This window comes from Schistocerca gregaria, chromosome 1 (genome assembly GCF_023897955.1).
Source record: "Schistocerca gregaria isolate iqSchGreg1 chromosome 1, iqSchGreg1.2, whole genome shotgun sequence".
In the NCBI taxonomy this organism is placed as follows: domain Eukaryota; kingdom Metazoa; phylum Arthropoda; class Insecta; order Orthoptera; family Acrididae; genus Schistocerca; species Schistocerca gregaria.
In genome coordinates this window covers 403,003,360-403,026,398 of record NC_064920.1, presented here as the reverse complement: position 1 = coordinate 403,026,398, position 23,039 = coordinate 403,003,360, and the positions used below count along the sequence as shown (strand labels likewise).

General features: G+C 42.7%; 1 protein-coding gene and 1 long non-coding RNA gene across 3 annotated transcripts in view; one reads left to right on the top strand and one right to left on the bottom strand.

The window, feature by feature from the left end:
* The window catches only part of LOC126349315 (uncharacterized), a 373,888-nt gene that overhangs the window by 176,598 nt on the left and 174,251 nt on the right, over positions 1 to 23,039 (top strand). Inside the window, exon 2 of one of the 2 annotated variants that reach the window (XM_050002420.1) lies at positions 556 to 753. The exons of the other annotated variant lie outside the window; for it this stretch is intronic. Within the exon in view, the coding sequence (XP_049858377.1) occupies positions 556 to 753 (198 nt within the window). The remainder of the gene's footprint in view (positions 1 to 555; positions 754 to 23,039) is intronic. 2 annotated transcript variants of the gene reach the window in all.
* Positions 1 to 23,039, bottom strand: part of LOC126349342 (uncharacterized) — a 421,894-nt gene that overhangs the window by 261,589 nt on the left and 137,266 nt on the right. The window lies entirely within an intron of this gene.

Here is a 23,039-nt window from a genome sequence, read left to right as displayed (position 1 = left end):
GTGTAAAAGGGACGCGCATTATTGCACCGTTACTTTTGACACTACCTTCAACACGGTTGCATACATGGAAATTTTTTGTACATTTTGTGCTTAACTCACTGAATATGAAAGACAATACTGTTTCTCCCAGCAAGATGGTGTAACATGCCATACGTCTGAGGTATCCATGAAGAGTCCATAATGTCTTCACTGAGGAACGAACTATCAGCAAACATTTATGGCCACCACGTTTGCCGGATTTCACAACATTACCGAACATTACTCCGGGTGTATTTGAATATGCTCAGACGTGCACAGCTCTGTATTGATACTGCATAGGGTCACTTTCAACATAAATGTATTTTTCATTATAAATAAATGGTAAGTCCATTTTAGCTGTTCGGTTCCGCAATTTTGTTGCGTTTACGTTGTACTTACAATGTCTAGTTTTATCTGCGCCACCCCGTATTTACGTATAAGTGTTCTAGGGAAGGAGTAAGGACCGGTAAGGGTTGTAGAGTGTGAGCTGTAAGGGAGACAGCGATCAGTATCTGATGGCTGTGGCCGGGTGCGCAGGTTGCCGGCACGAGGGCGTCACGGTGCCGGAGGGCGGCGTGGTGGCGACCGCGGAGCCGTGCCTCTCGTGCCGCTGCTCCTCGGGGTCGCTGCAGTGCCGCCTGCAAGTGTGCCCGCGTATGCCACAGCCGCAGCAGCTGCCGCCGGGCTGCCGCCTGCAGCTTCAGCCGGGGAAATGCTGTCCGCGGCTCGTTTGCGGTCAGTCGCTGCTGCTGGAATGCTCTCTCTCTGCCCTACGCAGATCTTTCAAAGTCTTTGCATCAAACGTCTAGCGGTGACAGATTACGTCGCGGGGAACAACTTTTGTTACTGACAAAACTTTCGCTGATGCTTCTTGGCGACGCTAGGGATCATTCTTTTACTTATCTAACTAGCAGATTAAAACTGTGTTCCGTACCGAAACTCGAAGGCGGGACCTTTGCCTTTCGCGGGCGAGTGCCCTACGGACTGAGCTATCCAAGCAAGACTGACGACTCGTCCTCACAGCTTTATTTCCGCCGATATCTCCTCTCCTGCCTCCCAGCCTACACAGAAGCTCTCCTGCTGAATTTGCAAGACTTGCTAGCACTCCTGCAAGAGAGGATAGTGTTGCAGTTTTGGCAGGAGACCCTGTGTCAATTTTTGGAAGGTAGGAGAGGATGTATCGGCGAAAGTAAAGCTGTGAGGACGGGTCATCATTCGTGCTTGGATAGCGTAGTCGGCAGACCATTTGCCCGCGAAAGGCAAACGTCCCGAATTCGAGTCTCGGTCCGACACACAGTTTTAATCTGTCAGGAAGCTGTATATCAGCCCACACTTCGCTGCAGAGATGAAATTTCATTCTGGCATTTTATTATTAATTGCGGAAAAATATCTTTCTCCTTTTTAGAGAAATTCATTCTTAATGTTCTCTTCTTGAAAAACAATTCCACCACATTATAGCAGTATGCAGATGCAGCACAAATGGTTACTAGATGGTAGTAGTTTGGTGAAATCTCGACATCTCAGGACTGTTGAATTTATTAAATCGACGCCTAATATCGTCGGGAAGCGTCAGCGAAAAATTTATCCCTAGCAAAATTTGTTCCCCATGACGTGTTCTATCACTCCTAGACGTTTGATGTGTAGACGAATATATTGGTCATTAGAACGGAATACCGGTATTTTGACGAGCTCATCTACAGAATAAATTGAATTATTCACACTGCACGAAGTGTTAGGTGACGTTGTTTAGCCAAATTATACTACTGTTAATTCTCACTGAAACGAGCAAACGCACTGAATTTTGTCAGACTGAACTTACCACGTAAGTTTAATCTGCCGTATAATAGTTGTTGATGTTGTTTTTAGGAAAAAAACTCGTATGACCACGAAGAGAAGACGACCTAGTCCACTCTTATCTATTCACTTCGGAAAATACTAGTAAATACACAGTTTGAAATTGACAGCTATCCTCAGCGGTAAATATGCGCGATGACTTAGTGGTCAGGTGTTGATTAAACTTAAGAAAAGTATAGTCCTGTAGCAATGCTGACTGGTAGACCCAAAGAGGTGTAATTACAGTCCTCTCATTCAGCATTTTGATTTTTGGGGTGACTTATTCCTCTATTTCATAAATTAAGGAATCTGTGTATCGCGTACAACTGCAAACTACTCTCACGGCGCCGTGAAGAATGCAGTGCTATGTTTGTATTGTTTCAAGCAGAGAGATCAGAGACGGGTATGATTTGGTACTGTCACATCGCCTGCATTTTCTGATGAGCATCAGAGCAACCATTGAAGTTAAGGTCTCCGCCCATTAGTCGGGTAACCACAGACACTTTTACATCTCCCATCCACATACTGCACTGCCAACAGATCTGGAATTCAACTAAGGGCGTCGGCGCACATTTTGGTGAACAGGAGCGGTAGCCACCAGCTTTCCACTTGCTGGTAAAATTCTAAAAGTGAATATTCCTCGTAGAAACAGAATTTCAGACAGTTATCGCTGCAAGAACATTATGTCTCTTAATAAGCAGCCAGTGTGGCGATTACATTTCCGCAAATGCAGCTAAAGGTGCAGGGGAACATGGTCGAGGAGTGAGCGTACCCATTGTATCAGAATAGCAGAGTAATATGGTGCAGTGAAGTCTTTTATTTTATGCTATGTACTCGCCCATGCATCACAGACCTATAAACACAATGTCATAATGATGACAGACTTAGCACACAAACAGACTACAACATGGGATACCCACGGCTCTCTTACAGTGGCACTTTAGCTACATCGTGATGAATTTTACGATGGAGATTATGTTAACGTGTTCAGCACGTCTTATGCAGCACCCTGTTGTCAATCTTCTCTTTCGTGGGAATTGGCGAAAGGTTTGTAAATGTGATTTCTCAACCAGAATCTGATATACAGTTTTCATTAGTTACTTATGTTTTGGACGTTTATCATTACGATCGACTCCACAGAAAGCTGTTTTGTCACCTGGTTACAAGATAGAAATGGTAGGGGTGTGACGTGAGGCGACTCTTACGCAGACACGGAAGCCTGAACTGCCCCGCATGCATAAAAGATGACCACATCAGCATATTCCTCGTCCGTAAAACGCTCACGTACAAATAATGTGGACTGCGGCGGCGCCCTGGCGTGGGAGACTAGTTAGGCAAGGTCTCGGGTAAAAATATACATAAATATAAAAATTCGTATTTTTAAAAATCAGTTATTACTGGATGACAGAACAGCAGCGACGAAGAAAAAAACAGCGAATAACTTATAGACCGAACGCCTGTAATCTTATTCTGAAATAATGCTGTGCCTCACTACACCATAGAAGTGCGAGGCATCTTCACACCGCTGCTTGTTCATAAACACGAGTCAAGTTTCAGCACCGCGTGGTTCTAAAACGTTATAATTACTATTACACATTTTTTTTCTAGCGCTCTACTGTTAAGCATCGTAAGGAAAAAAAGTGAGATCACTGCAGTCGTACTATTTCATGTCGTCGGTCGCAAAATAAGTTCACTTGACAACAATTCATCACCTGGCATGTCAATGTCAATACTAGCTACAAATGCTTGCAGATCGTGTCGAATGTATTGGAATACATGTGCAATTTCTGTGTCTCTCGAGCTGATTTATCTCATTTGTCGTATGTAAAATGAAACAAGAGTGATATGACAAAGTGAAGAAACAGAGTGAATACCATTGCACATAGCAAAGGTCATGCCATAATGGAAATATCCCATTTCACGCAAGGTATCTCTGTGCGGACTGATCAGCAATCTCAGTTTATTTCGAATTCACGACAAAATTTTAGCCGAAGCACCATAAGGAAGGGCCAGGGCCGTTGGCGTATGGCCTGGCTCGTGGCTAGAAATGGAGTTGCAAAACAGTCATTGCTACAGATTACAACGTGAATGAACACTCCAGGAGGAGCTGCATCGTATGTTCACTTTACATAGCGTCACTTCAGTCGACCAAGTTATCAAGATACAACGCCCAACGATATATCTACAGCGAACCGATTAAAACTTCAAAAGCCCTATTTTGAGCTATTTTATCAATAAAATAACATTTCTGGCTGTATGTTAAGGACATCGTACATCTACATAAACTTCTTGGAGTACGACGGAAGAGGAGTGATGCGAGCTACAGGCAGATCGATTACGGCAGTTCTGACGTTTTAATTACAGGGAAAAGACATGTCTGCTTCAGGTGGAATGCATCGTTAATCAGCATAGTTACATTGAGATGACCGACAATAAGGTTCTTCCATTTCCCCATCATCTTAACGAGGATGTATCGTTGCTAATCTTGGCTTCAACGGTAATAACGTCTATAATTCTCGCATTCACCAGTCTAGCGATGATACTGTTCGATATGAGACATATTTAGAAACAATCAGACATCTGGTCTGACCATAAAGTTGACGGACTTGAATTACATTTTCGTCTCCGAGACCACTTGGAGTAATATGCCAATCAGCACGAACGGCATCAACACAACCTTCCATACATGCACGATTTATTGTAGGACGAGAGACTGAACACTGGCATATTACATTGAGAATCCTGTTCCGTTCATGTCACAATGAAAGTATGTGTTGTCAATGCTTTATGTTTCAAGGATGAAGTATACCACGGAAAAGCAACCTTACCCTTCCTTTGTATGATTCGCAGGATGTGTTCAAGATATAAATCTTCCACGTTAAAGCATCTCAATTAGACGATTGAACTTCTGTTGTTATTTATGAAATTGTACAGTTATTGGAACAAGATAGAAATAATAGCCCTCCTGATTGTCCAGAGATTAACTGCACACACAGCTTACGGAACATAGACAAAAGAGAGACCATTGGTAGGGCATACTGTTCTCATTAATACAACATCATCATAATTAGTCATAGTTCAATTCACAGGGGACAGCGTAACAGGACCTAGCAAGAGTCGCCGTAAATTCACCTCGAGAAATAATACCACCAAGTCCTGATACCGGGCAATGTTGCAACTTCTGTGAACAGATCGTCTTAACAGGCTCTGTCTATGTCACGTGGTGATATCTGCAGCGCGGCATACTCTGACGTGACAAAAGTCATGAGATGGCGATATGTACACATACAGATGGCGGTAGTAATGCAGACACAAGGTGTAAAAGGCAGGGCGTTGATGGAGCTGTCATCTGCACTCGATGATTCATGTAAAATGACTTCCGAGGTGATTAGGGCCGCACGACAGGAATAAACCAGACTTTGAACCTGGAACGGTAATTGGAGCTACATACATTGGATATTTCACTTCGGAAGTCGTTAGAAAATTCAATATTCCGAGATCCACAGTGTCAAGAGTGTGCCGAGAATACTAAATTTCAGGTATTACCTCTCAACATGGGCAACGCAATGGCCGGCGGCCTTCATTTAAAGACCGAGAGTAGCGGCATTTGCGTAGAGCTGTCGGCGCCAACAAACAAGCATCACTGCGTGAAATAACCGCAGAAACTAATGTGGGACGTACGGCGAACATATCCGTTAGAACAGTGCGGCGAAATCTGGCGTTAATGGGCTATGGCAGCAGACGATCGATGTGAGTGCCTTTGCTTCAGATGTTCAGATGTGTGTGGAATCTTATGGGACATAACTGGTAAGGTCATCAGTCCCAAAGCTTACACACTACTTAAGCTAAATTATCATAAGGACAAACCCACACACCCATGCCCCAGGGAGGACTCTAACCTCCGCCGGGTTCAGCCGCAGAGTCCATGACTACAGCGCCTGAGACCGCTCGGCTAATCCCGCACGGCCGCCTTTGCTAACGGCACTACACCGCCTGCAGCGCCTGTCTTGGGCCGTGACCATGTCGGTTGGACTCGAGACAATTGGAAAACCACGGCCTGGTCAGGTGAGTCCCGATTTCAGTTGATAAGAGCCGACGTTAGGATTCGAGTGTGACGCAGACCCCACGAAGCCATGGACCCAAGTTGCCAACAAGGCACTGTGCAAGCTGGTGGTGGCTCCAAAACGGAGTGGGCTGTGTTTACACAGATTTCTGTCTGGAAATGGTTATGTTCGGCTAATTGGATATCATTTTCAGTCATTCATGGAGTTCATGTTCTCAAACAACGACGGATTTTTTATGGATGACAGTGCACCATGCCACGGGGCCACAATTGTTCTCCGTTGGTTTGAAGAACATTCTGAAGAATTCGAGCGAGTGTTTAGGCCACGCAATCGCCCAACATGAATCCCATCAAACATTTATGAGACATAATCGAGAGGCCAGTTCGTGCACACAATCCTCGTACTGGAAACACTTTCACTGTTATAGACCGCAATAGGAGCAACATGACCCGATGTTCTTCCAGGGAAGTTCCCACGACATAATGAGTCCATGACACGTCGACTTTTCGCACTATTCCGGGCAAAAGGATGTTCGGTAAGACATTAGCAGGTATCCCATGAGTTTTATCACATCAGAGTGCGGTAGATAAAAAACAACTCCCCTTGACACTGCAAATAATATCACATAAACTTGGCAATAGCCCTGCCCACATCGCTCAACATGGTATCATAGTAAAGCGATAATTTACACAAACAGGAGTTAGGACCTATTAGTTTCCCTTACACACACACACACAAACGGGAACATATGATCTCCTCAAAGCAATAGCAGGCGCTTCTGCTACCAACAAAACTAATAAAAAAATTAATGCATTCCGTATTATGAAAACAATGTTCACTAAGCGGCGGGATGGCATCGTTTCTTCACAGTGCAAAAACGTGCATATTTTTAGTGTTAGTGAAAGTGTTGTGTGCTAATATCGACCACATACATAAGGGGTCCACAATTAAAGCTCCAGTTTCAAAATCCTGTAGAATGAGAAACACTGATCAGAATGATGTCAAACTGGAACAGCAATTTTGACACTGGGGGAAACGTTATGGGGTAAAAGAATTACGAAAATTTGACCAATAGGTGGCGCAGTAAGCGTCAAAATATACACACCAACAGATGCGCGGAACAAGGCAGTTCCTCAGTTTGCGTTCGGGACGTTCAATATGACTCTGCAATATGAAGGATCGCGTGCTGCTGGTAAAGCTCTTTTACAAGAACGGTGTCTGTCCGCCAATAGCCCTGCTGAAGTTCCGAGCACTCAAGGTTGTGGAAAAAAAAGGGATTGGTCCGATGTTGCTAAGGGTCTGGAGAAATTGATTACAAGATTCGAAAACACAGGTTCTTTTGAAAGTGTGGTAGGGGGAGGAAAGCATTTGATCCGACTTCTGTCGAACATGTGGTCCCAACATTGTAAAAAGGGATCGAGCGATGGTGTGCAAACATGCACTGCACGTGGAATTGCCCGAAAGTTGGACATGCCAGCGAGAACGCTGCATAAAATCCTAAGAACCATCCTGCATTGGTATCCATAAAAAACCACTTATGTTCACGAGTTGCTTGTTAGTGACATGACAGCAAGACAAACGTTCGCTATGGAATTTCTTGCTCGCTTTGAACTGGACAATGAATGGCGATGGAACGTTCTGTGAACAGACGAAGCCCATTTCCAAATACGCACAAATGCAGAATATGAGCAACGGAAAATCCGTACGCATATCAACATGTACCACTTCATTTTTCAAAGGTGACTGTGGCGTGCCGGTTAAGGGCATCGTTTATTGTAGGGTCGTATTTTGTCGAGGAGATGAGTCCTGCAGTTCTGTTGCCTGTGTCGTCAATGGTAAATATATGATAGAGGTTTGCACACCATGCGCACCAACGTCATGCCAGCGCTTCAGCAGCTTGGGTGCATGGGTAGGATCAAGATGGCGCTCCTCGGCTCTTTGAACAGAGAGTGAAGCGGCTGCTGCAAAAGCATTTCGGAAATTCTAGAATTATCAGTACATTTTATTTAGTTTAATTGTGTACCGAGACACGTTTTCGTTGGAGTGTGCGATTTTCGAGTTATTAAAGAAAAACGTACAAAAGTGATATTAAACGTGTTCTATTTCGGAAACCATTCGAAATATGGCATATGTCCGTACGAAGTTTTCTGTTCACAACCACTAACACTACCGCGTCTCAAAGCATGTACCTTCCTTCTTCGCTCACCCTGTATAAACAGTTTACCGCATCAGAGCGCGTTCGCTTCAGTCTCGAACGTCTTACCCGCTGGATGGGCCACCTCAGTTACAGTCCAACTCTGTTAGACGTCAACTGTTTGACACAGCTCGCGCAGTGCTCAGCATTGATCGTTAAAAATATTTCATTGCGCGAACTAAATTTCGTCCCCAATAGTGAAATAATAATTTGAAACATTTGATCTATATGACAGTGAGTGGTCATAGGCTGACGAAAACGAGTGAGGATGCATATTCGGCAATGCTGTAGCAGTACCAGCAAAGTCAAAGGAAGCATCAAGATTGGCCAGCTAATTCGAAACACTGCTCCGGAAAGCAACAACGCAGCACAATGTATCCCGAGGAAAAAGAATTGCATGCCATTGTACACATTTTTCCCTATTCCTTTCTTAATGTGAGTGCACTGTAACGTGTCATTACAAAATTTCTATTAGTTCTTACTGTGTACACATTGTAATAAACTCCGTAGTAAGCTTAAAATCATCGATTGTCTCTAACTAAGCAGGTAGTCCCAAACAATCGGAAATAAAGCGTAGATTCTTCTCATTCACAAGTATGATAAAAAATATCGTCAATCTTTGTCTTATGCAGAAGGAAGAAAGAAAGATTAGGATTTACCGTCCCGTCGAAGCGAGGTCGCTAAGACGGAGCACAAATTCAGATTAAGGAAGAACAGTGAAGGAAATCGGCCGTGTCCTTTCAAGGGAATCATCCCGACACTCGTGGAAAACATCGGCATTACCGGACGAGAATTTGAAGCGCCGTCCATTCCAACAAGGAGTCTAGTGTCTTATTCATTGAGCCACTTTGCTAACTGTCTAATTCAGAATACTAGAGCGTATCCTGAGTTTGAATATAAAGGCGTTCACTCCAAAAAGCATCACGGATGTAAGGAGATTTAATCATGTGAAACGCAACTTCTGCTGGTCAGTCAGTATGCCTTGCAAATCATCGACACCATTGCAGTAGCAGGAATACCAAACATCGACACAGCATGGATGCAGCAATGGTGGATTAGCATTCGCTTGTAACTTGGAACAAAAAAGGTTGTAGAGAATTATTATTAGCATGAGCCCTGATGAATAAAATTCTACTCTAGAGTTCTCAATGTATTACGCTCTTCCGATACACAAATCAAATTTGCTCTTTTTAAAGTATCAGTGAAACACATAGCGAAGTCCAACGAACTTATGTTCCAAACGTAAAGGCAAGTCACCACATACACACAGCTGCTCTCCTGGAGCGTGAAAACTGTGACCGCTGTACACGTTCAGCATCAGTTGAGAGAATGTTGTGACGTCAACTGCAGGTTGTCACAGAATCGTTACTGGCAGAGGACACGAAACAATTTGTTAGTTAGAGGCTTACATATCCAATATATTATACATCTTTGTGACCAAAGTAGAAAACGCAGCTATTTGAGAAAGTGTTTTGACCAAGATATGAAACACGCTTGCACATGGATCATTGTAGCCGTGAGTTTTGTACAGCAACAATTCGTCATGGTTTGTGGAACTCACAGCATGATGAAAAACTACGTCCCTCCCCCCCCCCCCCTTCCGATGCCACTGTGCTGAACTACTGCAGTAGGTGGAATTATTTTACACCGTCCTTACCTAACGTGCTGTTGTTGCGTAACATATTAGTAGTCAGTTATTTACGCGTGCATTTATTTGAGATATCTGACGTGTTGAGGGATACAGGGATACACTGAGGGTGAATTGTGGTAAGGGTATCTATCAACTTCTACACACATCTACATCTACATTTATGCTCCACAAGCCACCCAACGGTGTGTGGAGGAGGGCACTTTACGTGCCAATGTCATTACCTCCCTTTCCTGTTCCAGTCGCTTATAGTTCGCGGGAAGAACGACTGCCGGAAAGCCTCCGTGCGCGCTCGAATTTCTAATTTTACATTCGTGATCTCCTCGGGAGGTATAAGTAGGTGGAAGCAATATATTCGATACCTCATCCAGAAACGCACCCTCTCGAAACCTGGACAGCAAGCTACACCGCGACGCAGAGCGCCTCTCTTGCAGAGTCTCCCACTTGAGTTTGCTAAACATCTCCGTAACACTATCACGCTTACCAAATAACCCTGTGACGAAACGCATCGCTCTTCTTTGGATCTCCTCTATCTCCTCTGTCAACACGACCTGGTACGGATCCCACACTGATGAGCGATACTCAAGTATAGGTCGAACGAGTGTTTTGTAAGCCACCTCCTTTGTTGGTGGACTACATTTCCTAAGGACTCTCCCAATGAATCTCAACCTGGTACCCGCCTCACCAACAATTAATTTTATATGATCATTCCACTTCAAATCGTTCCGCACGCATACTCTCAGATATTTTACCGAAGTAACTGCTACCAGTGTTTGTTCCGCTATCATATAATCATACAATAAAGGATCCTTCTTTCTATGTATTCGCAATATATTACATTTGTCTATGTTAAGGGTCAGTTGCCACTCCCTGCACCAAGTGTCTATCCGCTACAGATCTTCCTGCATTTCGCTACAATTTTCTAATGCTGCAACTTCTCTGTATACTACAGCATCATACGCGAAAAGCCGCATGGAACTTCCGACACTATCTACTAGGCCATTTATATATATTGTGAAAAGCAGTCTTTTACCGCCAATGACATTATATTGCTCTACACCGTAAGACCTGAATTTTATTAAAGCTATTGCTTCAACTCTGCAAAAATTATAGACTGAAATGATTCTCCTTTCAAAACATCTAAATAAAAATACTACGTTCTTTACATGTGGCTGTAAATTATCTACCATATCACTCAAGCCAATTGTATCGATTAGGAAACAGACCTGTGATGAATATTTACACAAAATGAAATTAATTTGTTCCCTTATTGCCGGCCGTTGTGGCCGTGCAGTGCTAGGCACTTCCGTCTGGAATCGCGTGACCGCTACGGTCGCAGGTTCGAATCCTGCCTTGGGCATGGAGGTGTGTAATGTCCTTAGGTTAGTTACGTTTAAGTAGTTCTAAGTTATAGGGGACTGATGACCACATATGTTAAGTCTCATAGTGCTCAGAGCCATTTGAACCATTTGTTCCACTATTCACATATCCCCGGTGTCTTCGACATTTGCAGCATAATACCGAATAATGTGCGTTTATTACAACTATTGGTATTATATACGTGACCATCACTCCGACTGAATGACCATGCCCCCACTCCCAACGTCGCACAGGAAGCAAAAACTCTGAGTTAGTATTAAAATTTCTCTCGAGTGACACGAAAAGTCCGCAGCTCGTGGTCGTGCGGTAGCGTTCTCGCTTCCCACGCCCGGGTTCCCGGGTTCGATTCCCGGCGGGATCAGGAATCTTCTCTGCCTCGTGATGACTGTGTGTTGTGTGATGTCCTTAGTTTACTTAGGTTTATGTAGTTCTAAGTTCTAGGGGACTGATGACGATAGATGTTAAGTCCCATAAGTGCTCAGAGCCATTTGAACCATTTTTTTTGACACGAATACACTAGACACAAGTGACGCATGAAAGTAAAAGGACTACTAGAACTGTCGCAGAGGGCCGTCAAGTGATGCCCAACAACCCTCAGTGCCTGATGTATGAGGAAACTGGGACATATCATCGAGGGTCTATCCTGCTATCTCTCACATCTCTGTTAGAAACACAATATCCACTGATAATTGCCAGGAAGTGAGCCATTCTCATGCTACCAAATGTATCCCAAATCATCACCAGCAAAAACATTCAACACAACAACAACCACAATAATCTCATTAAAATATCTGTCAGCGTTACCGAATCACATATCAACATCTAATAAACCAAGTGCCTTCAGATCACTCGTCGCTGTGTCGATGCTTTGTGGCTATGTCACATTCCTAGGAACACAATCGCGTGATACACTACAGCCATGATTTGACAAACATCTTCGCTGACTAGCAAAATTTGCCTTTCACATGACCAAAGCTTATCATCACGATGGTGGTTATTGGAATGAAAGTTTTTATACTCCACCTGACGAAATGCTCCAGTATTCTCCATCAGAGAAACGTTCATAATATTGGTCTTTACCACACTTACGGGTAAAACAAAATCCTGTTTTCTTATGATTTTTGACGACACTTTCTTCATTAGAGATTTCGCGTGAACGTAATCAAACTAGGAAGTAAACTTCACACATGTAGACTTCGATAATGTATCTTTTAAATAAAGTAATTTCCTTTTATACGGTCAGCGTTCCCGATTGTCGTCGAAGCGGTATGAACATTCATAAATGTAACTGCTATTAGAGGTACACCCAATCACTGCCAAGTCCTGGATTCAACTCTGTAACTGCGATTGCTAGTGAAGTGTACAGCAAATTTAAAAATTTGTGAAATTTATGTAAACAGCTGTGCAGAGAGATTATTAGAGGAAATACAACGAACAATTAAATCATGTTTTATTTAAAGAGAAACCCACCACTAACCGGCAACTTCATCGGTTGTGTTATCTACTAAAGCAACAATGACTAACTACAGCGATGAGATGAATTAGTTGAGACTATGGAAACAGTGTGATAGGGCGGATACATGGAATAAATCATGGTCGCTGCACCACTGAGTCGGTTCTCGTACAGATAATGACCTAAGACGAAGTCACGCTCCCCTGGGTAAGTAAGAAACAGGTTTCTCACCCTTCCGACCCACTTCCTTCTTAAAGTAAATAAAATGGCATGAGCATCGTCAATCACGTTCTTTTCAGCGATTTGAGATGATCCTGTTCGTTTGATATCAATTTATTTAAAAAAGACACTAAATTAATATCAGGCTTAATAAAAACAATAATATTTTCTCAACCCCTACCCTCTTTCTTTTCTCACTCTACAGAAATTCGTCATTTGTGCTTTGTACTCTGTAGTGAGAGGGTCAGGGTTTTTATTTCCAAACAACAACAGGTATATAACAAATATCTGGTTTAGTACCAATAGCTTTTTTCAGTAGTTTTTTTTCGAAGTTATAATAATTGCAATACAGTTATTTTTGAACGGTAATGGTGAACTTATATGTATAAAGGGTGTTACAAAAAGGTATGGCCAAACTTTCAGAAAACATTTCACACACAAAGAAAGAAAATATGTTATGTGGACATGTGTCCGGAAACGCTTACTTTCCATGTTAGAGCTCATTTTATTACTTCTCTTCAAATCACATTCATCATGGAATGGAAACACACAGCAACAGAACGTACCAGCGTGACTTCAAACACTTTGTTACAGGAAATGTTCAAAATGTCCTCCATTAGCGAGGATACATGCATCCACCCCCCATCGCATGTAATCCCTAATGCGCTGATGCAGCCCTGGAGAATGGCGTATTGTATCACAGCCGTCCACAACACGAGCACGAAGAGTCTCTACATTTGGTACAGGGGTTTCGTAGACAAGAGCTTTCAAATGCCGCCATAGATGAAAGTCAAGAGGATTGAGGTCAGGAGAGCGCGGAGGCCATGGAATTGGTCCGTCTCTACCAATCCATCGGTCACCAAATCTGTTGTTGAGAAGCGTACGAACACTTCGACTGAAATGTGCAGGAGCTCCAACGTGCATGAACCACATGTCGTGTCGTACTTCTAAAGGCACATGTTCTAGCACAGGTAGAGTATAGCGTATGAAATCATGATAACGTGCTCCATTGAGTGTAGGTGGAAGAACATGGGGCCCAATCAAGACATCACCAACAATGCCAGCCCAAACGTTCACAGAAAATCTGTGTTGACGTGATTGCACAATTGCGTGCGGATTCTCGTCAGCCCACACATGTTGACTGTAAAAATTTACAGTTTGATCACGTTGGAATGAAGCCTCTTCCGTAAAGACAACATTTGCACTGAAATGAGGATTGACACATTGTTGGACGAACCATTCTCAGAAGTGTACCCGTGGAGGCCAATCAGCTGCTGATAGTGCCTGCACACGCTGTACATGGTACGGAAACAACTGGTTCTCCCGTAGCACTCTCCATACAGTGACGTGGTCAACGTTACCTTGTACAGCAGCAACTTCTCTGACGCTGACATTAGGGTTATCGTCAACTGCACGAAGAATTGCCTCGTCCATTGCAAGTGTCCTCGTCGTTCTAGGTCTTCCCCAGTCGCGAGTCATAGGCTGGAATTTTCCGTGCTCCCTAAGAAGCCAATCAATTGCTTCGAAGGTCTTCCTGTCGGGACACCTTCGTTCTGGAGATCTGTCTCGTTACAAACGTACCGCGCCACAGCTATTTCCCCGTGCTACCCATACATCAAATGGGCATCTGCCAACCCCGCATTTGTAAACATTGCACTGACTGCAAAACCACGTTCGTGATGAACACTAACCTGTTGATGCTACGTACTGATGTGCTTGATGCTAGTACTGTAGAGCAATGAGTCGCATGTCAACACAAGCACCGAAGTCAACTTTACCTTCCTTCAATTGGGCCAACTGGCGGTGAATCGAGGAAGTACAGTACATACTGACGAAACTAAAATGAGCTCTAACATGGAAATTAAGCGTTTCCGGAAACATGTCCACACAATATCTTATCTTTATTTGTGTGTGAGGAATGTTTCCTGAAAGTTTAGCCGTACCTTTTTGTAACACCATGTATAGAGATAGATCTAGTGAGATACTGGTAGTAAATAAGTGTAAAGGTTGAAGTGGGGCGCCACCGAAACCATCCAGGAGCAACTTCTCACAATTCTTGACGTTAGAGCCACTGAGGCTGCACAGTTCACACCCTTAGCCCGTCTGTGGGTGGCATCTGTATCTGTGCAGTATGTGCACATTTTCGACCTGAGCCCCACAAACTCCAAAGTCTGTGATCCATTCGCCTCGTCTTTCTTCAGGTAGTTAACCATCCTATTTTGAGGTGTAATACCATAAGGATTCTCAGTCGCATTAACAGATGCGTCGGATGCATGAGGATGAACCTTATTACTTAATATGAATTGCAGCCTTTCATTGAATAGATGAAACTGTCTCCATCCATATGAAATAACTCATAGTGGAAATGGTACTTGTGGAGTTTGGAAATGTCTAGTGTAAACACGCTGGTATACGCAAGTTTCGTGAATTCTACCGAAACCTTAGCCATCTCCAGAGTGACTAATCCCAGTTCGACGATAGTGGCCCGCATAAAATTTGATTTGACGATGAGCTCTCTTGCGACGTAATATCCATTGCAATAGTAAACTAAATAAATTTAGTGGTTCTTTCTCAAATCTTTCTCAGTTTTCCCGAAAATTGAATCTTTCGTTAGCTAGTCGCACATCTCCATTTTGTTAAAAATCACAGCAAAATCTTGCGTTATATCGGATCCGTCAGACAGTAGTCATCTACACAAACCTGCTGCACTACCCCAGACAGTTCTTCCATTAGTACACCCATTTTAGGATCAGCCGATTCCACTTTATATGGAATAGACACAGGATTTTTGTGTTTCCTCACAATGGTTTTCAGTGATTCCTTGCCTATTTTTTTCAATATTCCTTTTGTTGTCACATTTTTGTTCCCATATAGGGGAAACGCTAGCTTCGCTTTTGTGCCGTGTTTCGCGGAGATGAACGTGGAGAAGTTGGTACATAGATAATAGCTAAATGAGCCACACGTTTCCTTCTTTAACATTAAGACGTCTCTCCTCTAATAACTCCTGACAATCTAATTGTTCGTAAATTTTAAACACAAAAATGTTGCCACAAAACGATTCTGTAATGGATGTAACAACATTTAAATTCTTCTTACTAAGGACAATGCCACATGCTATCAAAGTCAGTAACAAGATTTTCCAGGTTCTCTAGTGTTAACAACAAACCAAAGCGTTTATAACTTGGTCTGAATTTCCTCCCTAATAGCTGACAGATGTTTAACACGCTAGGGAAAGTCCTGCTGACACTTTCCAGTACCACAGAAGAATGCTCAGTCGCAGCTATGAAGCCTCCTTTTCTACTCTAAAGATCCAAGATGATGGCACTTCTGTTACGTTATCTTCTGGCCATACCTTTTAAATCTGGTTGCTCTTTTTCGCACTGAAAAAAACACAAAATCCTACTGCAACCGAGATCGCGCATTCTTGGAAAATACGCCACATCGAAGACTGAATATGTAGAGAAGGACTAACATCATCACCAACTTTCATGGTCATAGTTTGATATTTTTAAGTTGATATGAAATCCTTATGACTACTTCATATTCCTCGCAGCCTGAGTATTCATTTATTGTGCTCAGTGTCTCGGTTACGGAAACAGTGTAACATATATCTGTCTTCATACCAGAGCTGCTTGATCAATTTTGCTGACAGTGTTTACACTTCTAACAGTTACTCATAGAAATACAGACAGCTACGAGGTCGTCGGTTATAGCGCCTTGAGAATATGCCGAAATGCATTTACATGTATTAACAAATTCGTACGTAAAAATTGCAAACGAAGATGGCGTCTCACAATCTGTTATTCTGCGTGTCTATTTCTATATCTGCATGATGTTCAGTTACTTTTCTTCAGTGGTAACGTTACACAAAATCGGGCAATATGTGATCGCTATGGGATGACAGTTAGACAAAATGTTGTCAATGTATCACTTTATTCAACTGACCAGATAAATAAATTTATAAACACGTAGTAACAAATACTCGTATAAATCTATACCACACCGTGACTCAAACGCGGTTTCTTGATTATCGAAACAAGCTACCTTAACTATTAGGCCATAAGGGCATGCCCCCGGCCCTGGCTTGAACTTTCATCGTCACAGCTGTCTCCACATATACGATTTTCGGATTGTTACTAAATATTCATTACACTGCAGTTATTGATTTAGTTACTTCATTTTAGTACATTTAATTCGTTTCGTAGATGAAATTACTAAAATTGTGTCGGCCTGATTTTTATCCACAGCCTGCTGGTAAATTTAAAATGTTCTCATATCGGCAATAACTTTGGACTCAGTCGTTTCAAACAAGGACTTCTACCTCAGCTTGGTGCATTTTCCCGTTACTGTTATCCTGTAAATTTTGTCTCACTTCACAGAAGTATATTATATGGAAATAGGTAGATTCAGAACTAGTGTGGCTACAAAGCACTATACATATAAGGGTTACATTCTGTCCGACTCTATGTAAAACAATGATATTTCTGTTTACAACACGTGGCTGAAACAATCTTCATCCATTGCACAAAATCTAGGCGGAAAATAATCAAGTTTTTGTTCAGATAGATGATGAGTATTTGGCATTCAATACTTCATTTTTATTAATGAACCGTACGCTGCAGTGTTTGTTGGCAGTTACTGGACACATTCAGTTGTTAATGAAAAGGACATCATGTGAATAATCATTTAATGGATGCTAAATGATAATTAGGTTTTTGTGACACTCGTGGAAAAGTATCTGCCCCAGCATTGCGTGAATGCAGCTGCGTCAGACCAGGTCGTAACTGGCAATCACCCGTATGAGGCTACGGCTTGAACGCGGCCAACGCTGCGTGGCCACGATTCAGTAAAAAAGAAGCAAGAAAGAACACTTCCGAAAGGGCCTTCGAGGCATCCAACGGTTATTAAACTACTTAAACCGGTTCCCAAAGAAACTGACCAGATATGATGTCATGTTAATCTATAAAGCAAAGAAGTAAGGTCATCTACAAAGCAAATCTTCCGACTTGTCTGTAGCTGCAACACTTAACGTCTGGAAAAATCTTCTTGCGCTAACATGACGCAATTGACGTCCCAGCGACGAGTTAAGGAAAACGTTCGATTAAAAATTGAGTTATCAACGATTACTATCACAGATATCCGATAAGGAAATGTTAAAGAGATAGACAGGTGCCAGAATTATTCTTCACGCAATGATGGAAATTGTTTCAGAATTTGCTTCTGTTCCTTCCACGAGTAATGTTCATGTTTGACCTGCACGTAGAAATATGTCACTGATAAAAGGTCACCTATATATCTCATGAAGAGTGATAATGTGCAACAAAATATAAATCTGACGAAAAGCTATAACATACACCAAAACAAGAGCCGGCCGCAGTGGCCGTGCGGTTCTAGGCGCTGCAGTCCGGAACCGCGGGACTGCTACGGTCGCAGGTTCGAATCCTGCCTCGGGTATGGATGTGTGTGATGTCCTTAGGTTAGTTAGGTCTGGGTAGTTCTAATTTCTAGGAGACTGATGACCTAAGATGTTAAGTCCCATAGTGCTCAGAGCCATTTGAACCAAAACAAGAAAAAGTTGTTCACCGCACATGGAGCCCATATACGAGCACTGATTCGTAGATGTGCCCAGTATGATATCCACTCACTGTAATGTATCCGTAAGAAATGTAGTATAAAACATAGGAAAGGTCATGTCTAATAGTTTGCTATGGCCTAATGATACACTCTATCGTTTTTCTTCAACAAATATTCCATACTACATGGGGCAGAATAACACATTTCAAATAACACTGTTTGTGGCCGTGAGTGATGCATGGTACTGTTGTATGATTACGGTGCTAAACACTGCAATTATCAGCGTTCTTATTAAAATATTCTGAGACGAATGTGGTGGAAGTAGTTTGACATACCACTGCAATGCAAAAAATTCTCAGTTGAAACGTGATCTGGAAATCTCGTTCCATGAATTTAACTACTTGCGCTTATCGATGCTGTCGCACATAGTCACCCATAAAGATAAAGTCAGGACCGAATTCACCCACGAAAAGACGGACATGGGGAAGGAGCACAGTGTCAAAATAACGTTAACCGATAGCGTACCGACTTCAAAGATTTGATGGTTAGTAATCCCATGCTATGTAATGTCTACCCAAACCATAACAGCTCCTCTACCAAAACGATCATGTGCCACATGCTCGTACCTGCAGTACTTTTTCTCACCAGCAGCCGCATGGGGTTACGTAATGCACCCAGGAATATTATCGAACATGATCGTGTTGTTGGTCTAGGTGTTACGGTGTACGGAGGCATGTTACATGGTCGTACTCACTTCCAGATCTCTGAAAACGGTACAACGTGCTCCTTCCCCAAGCGCGTCTTTTCAGGAGTCCATTCGACCCTGACTTCCTATTTATGGATGACAAGGCGCGACCGCAGCGAACACCATAATTGGAAGAGTTCTTGGAACGAGAGGATATTCGACGAATGGACTGGCCTGCCAGTTCCTCCGACTTAAATCTCATTGAGAAGGTGCGGGATGCATTGGGGGGACGTACTGAAGCACCCAACATCCACCAACGACTATCCAACAGCTGTGAACCGTGCTACTGGAGGAATGGAACGCCCTACCACAAGATCTCCTTACCGACCTTGTGGCCAGCATGAGAGCACGTTACACAGCACGTACTGCCGTCGGCTGTGATCACACACTCTCTTAAGAACCATGTCCAGCTTTTCGTAATTTCCAGGGGACCAACACAAATCGTGATTTCAGTATAATTATTGTCTTTGAAGAAAAGTGTCATTTCTGTTCGTCTCAAGGCGTATTTCTTCCAGTTACCTTCTTTACGATACTGTAGCTGTTTTTTCTGCACATGATGTTTCATCGAGCTATGTTACTTGGTAATGACACATTATGCGAAAGTTACTTTCACCCTTAAGTTCTGCACGTATGGTATAGAACAGGGTAACATACAAATAAAGTACAATCGCTAAAATACTCAAACATGTACTATGACTGGATGATCACTGAGAAGAAAGGGTGAGCCGTCTGCCTCAGAATACATTAAGATCATCTACCCAACAACTTAACGTAGGCAAGGGACAAAAAGTTTTAAGAATCGGATCACACCCATCTCATTACCAAAAAAATACAAGATAGCTCAGTTGTAAAACTGGTTGCTGCTGTTTAGCACATTTTGTTAAATCGTGAAGTACTTAAATAGGCACCTCAGAACTACTGGATTCTTTTCGTAGGAGGAGGAATCGATGTGTCATAGGAGAATGCCATGTCCGTAAGAACCTAAAATTAATTCTTCTCGTCTCAGTGTGAGGAATTCCATCGTTGGGGCTCTGGTTTTACAGACCGCCTCAGCCTAAGCCACTGCTCTCCCCACAGTCACATGATCATGTTCCTCAACATCGAATACAATACATATAGAGAGCTGCTGCATTGTACCTTAGTCCACTTTTAAGTAGACGCTTTAACCAGCTTTCTTGCTATCTCATTTCCGCAATATCTTACGTGTCTCGGCACCCAGTTCACAGCTGATCAAGAAACGTTATAGAATGCTAGAGATTGATGGGCTGGTCATAGGCTATATGGAGGGACAGTGTGACAAATTGCTGTTGTGTGACAAATAGCATGCACAGAAACAAACACGACAGCGAGCGCTGGTTGTCTGAAATTAATTAACCTTTGCAATGAGATGGAAACAAGAGTGAATGTTCGGTGCAAGTAGCGTCTTGTGTATTCCCCCCTTTGTATTTCTACGCATACCATGAGCCCTTCCACATTTGTACCACGAATGCAAGCATGCAAGGGACCAGTTTGTACTCTGCTGCATCAAGGCAGGACACAAAGATTGTCCACAGCCATGGTGTCCTCTACAGATGGCTATGCGCAGAAACAGCAACTTACGAGGGTCGTGAATCTGTGTTGCTTGATTTAAGACTGAAAGAAACACGATAGTGAGTGGACTAAGGCTCCCAACACTACTAAATGCGAAGTCAAATGTAAATAGGCCACCAGTCATTCCGCACGAATTACATACATCTACATCTACATGACTACTCTGCAATTCACATTTAAGTTCTTGGCAGAGGGTTCATCGAACCACAATCATATTATCTCTCTACCATTCCACTCCCGAACAGCGCGCGGGAAAAACGAACACCTAAACCTTTCTGTTCAAGCTCTGATTACTTTATTTTGATGATCATTCCTACCTATGTAGGTCGGGCTCAAAAAAATATTTTCGCCTTCGGAAGAGAAAGTTGGTGACTGAAATTTCGTAAATAGATCTCGCCGCGACGAAAAACGTCTTTGCTTTAATGGCTTCCATCCCAACCCACGTATCATATCTGCCACACTCTCTCCCCTATTACGTGATAATACAAAACGAGCTGCCTTTTTTTGCACCCTTTCGATGTCCTACGTCAATCCCACCTGGTAAGGATCCCACATCGCGCAGCAATATTCTAACAGAGGACGAACGAGTGTAGTGTAAGCTGTCTCTTTAGTGGACTTGTTGCATCTTCTAAGTGTCCTGCCAATGAAACGCAACCTGTGGTTCGCCTTCCCCACAATATTATCTATGTGGTCTTTCCAACTGAAGTTGTTCGTGATTTTAACACCCCGGTATTTAGTTGAATTGACAGCCTTGAGAATTGTACTATTTATCGAGTAATCGAATTCCAACGGATTTCTTTTGGAACTCATGTAGATCACCTCACACTATTCGTTATTTAGCGTCAACTGCCACCTGCCACACCACACAGCAATCTTTTCTAAATCGCTTTGCAACTGATACTGGTCTTCGGATGATCTTACTATACGGTAAATTACAGCATCATCTGCGAACAACCTAAGAGAACTGCTCAGATTGTCACCCAGATCATTTATATAGATCAGGAACAACAGAGGTCCCAGGACTATTCCCTGGGGAACACCTGATATCACTTCAGTTTTACTCGATTTGCCGTCTATTAGTGCGAACTGTGACCTTCCTGACAGGAAATCACCAATCCAGTAACACAACTGAGACGATACCCCATAGGCCCGCAGCTTGATTAGAAGTTGCTTGTGAGGAACGGTGTCAAAAGCTTTCCGGAAATCTAGAAATACGGAATCAACCTCAGATCCCCTGTCGATAGCGGCCATTACTTCGTGCGAATAAAGAGCTAGATGTGTTGCACAAGGACGATGTTTTCTGAAACCATGCTGATTACGTATCAGTAGATCGTTCCCTTCGAGGTGATTCATAATATTTGAATACAGTATATTCTCCAAAACCCTACTGCAAACCGATGTCAATGATATAGGTCTGTAGTTCGATGGATTACTCCTACTACCCTTCTTGAACACTGGTGCGACCTGCGCAATTTTCCAATCTGTAGGTACAGATCTATCGGTGAGCGAGCAGTTTTATATGATTGCTAAGTAAAGAGCTATTGTATCAGCGTAATCTGAAAGGAACCTAATCGGTATACAATCTGGACCTGATGACTTGACCGTATCAAGCGATTTGAGTTGCTTCGCAACCCCTAAGGTATCTACTTCTAAGAAACTAGCAGCTGTTCGTTTTTCAAATTCTGGAATATTCCATTCGTCTTCCCTGGTGAAGCCACAAACTACTAACAAGCGATGTAGCAAATGTTCGACTACAATCTTACCTCTGGTACAGCTTCAGTGTGTAAAAATCAATATACACATAAAATATTTTACATAAATCACACAACAAAATAAACTTCCTATTTACACTCCACTCCGCAGAGGCGCGGTACATTAGGCTGATTACACAGACAGCGCTCAACTAGGATCTTAAATATGCAGCTTGTCACCTACACAATAACTCCAGCCATTCCAGTCTCACTGAACTCTGTCCAAATCTCGATTGCTATAGTCAGTCAAAAGACTTCGCTCGACGCTCACTGTCAGCGCGTCGGAATTACACGAAGTGCTTCGTCTGCATTACATTATAGTAAAGTTATTAAAGAATACTGGTAACGAAAAAATTCTGAATAAAGTGTATGACATCTTAACATTACGGATCGCTGCGATAACAGCCAATCAAATCTGTGTTAATAAATGAAAGAATATCTGCATCTCACTCCATCTCTTACGTCATAACTGAACAAACATTTATTTTCTCAATTCCTAAGTGACGCTTGGGAGTGAACATAATGGCTCACAGAGACAGAACAGCCACAAGCGGCTCACGAACCTCAACA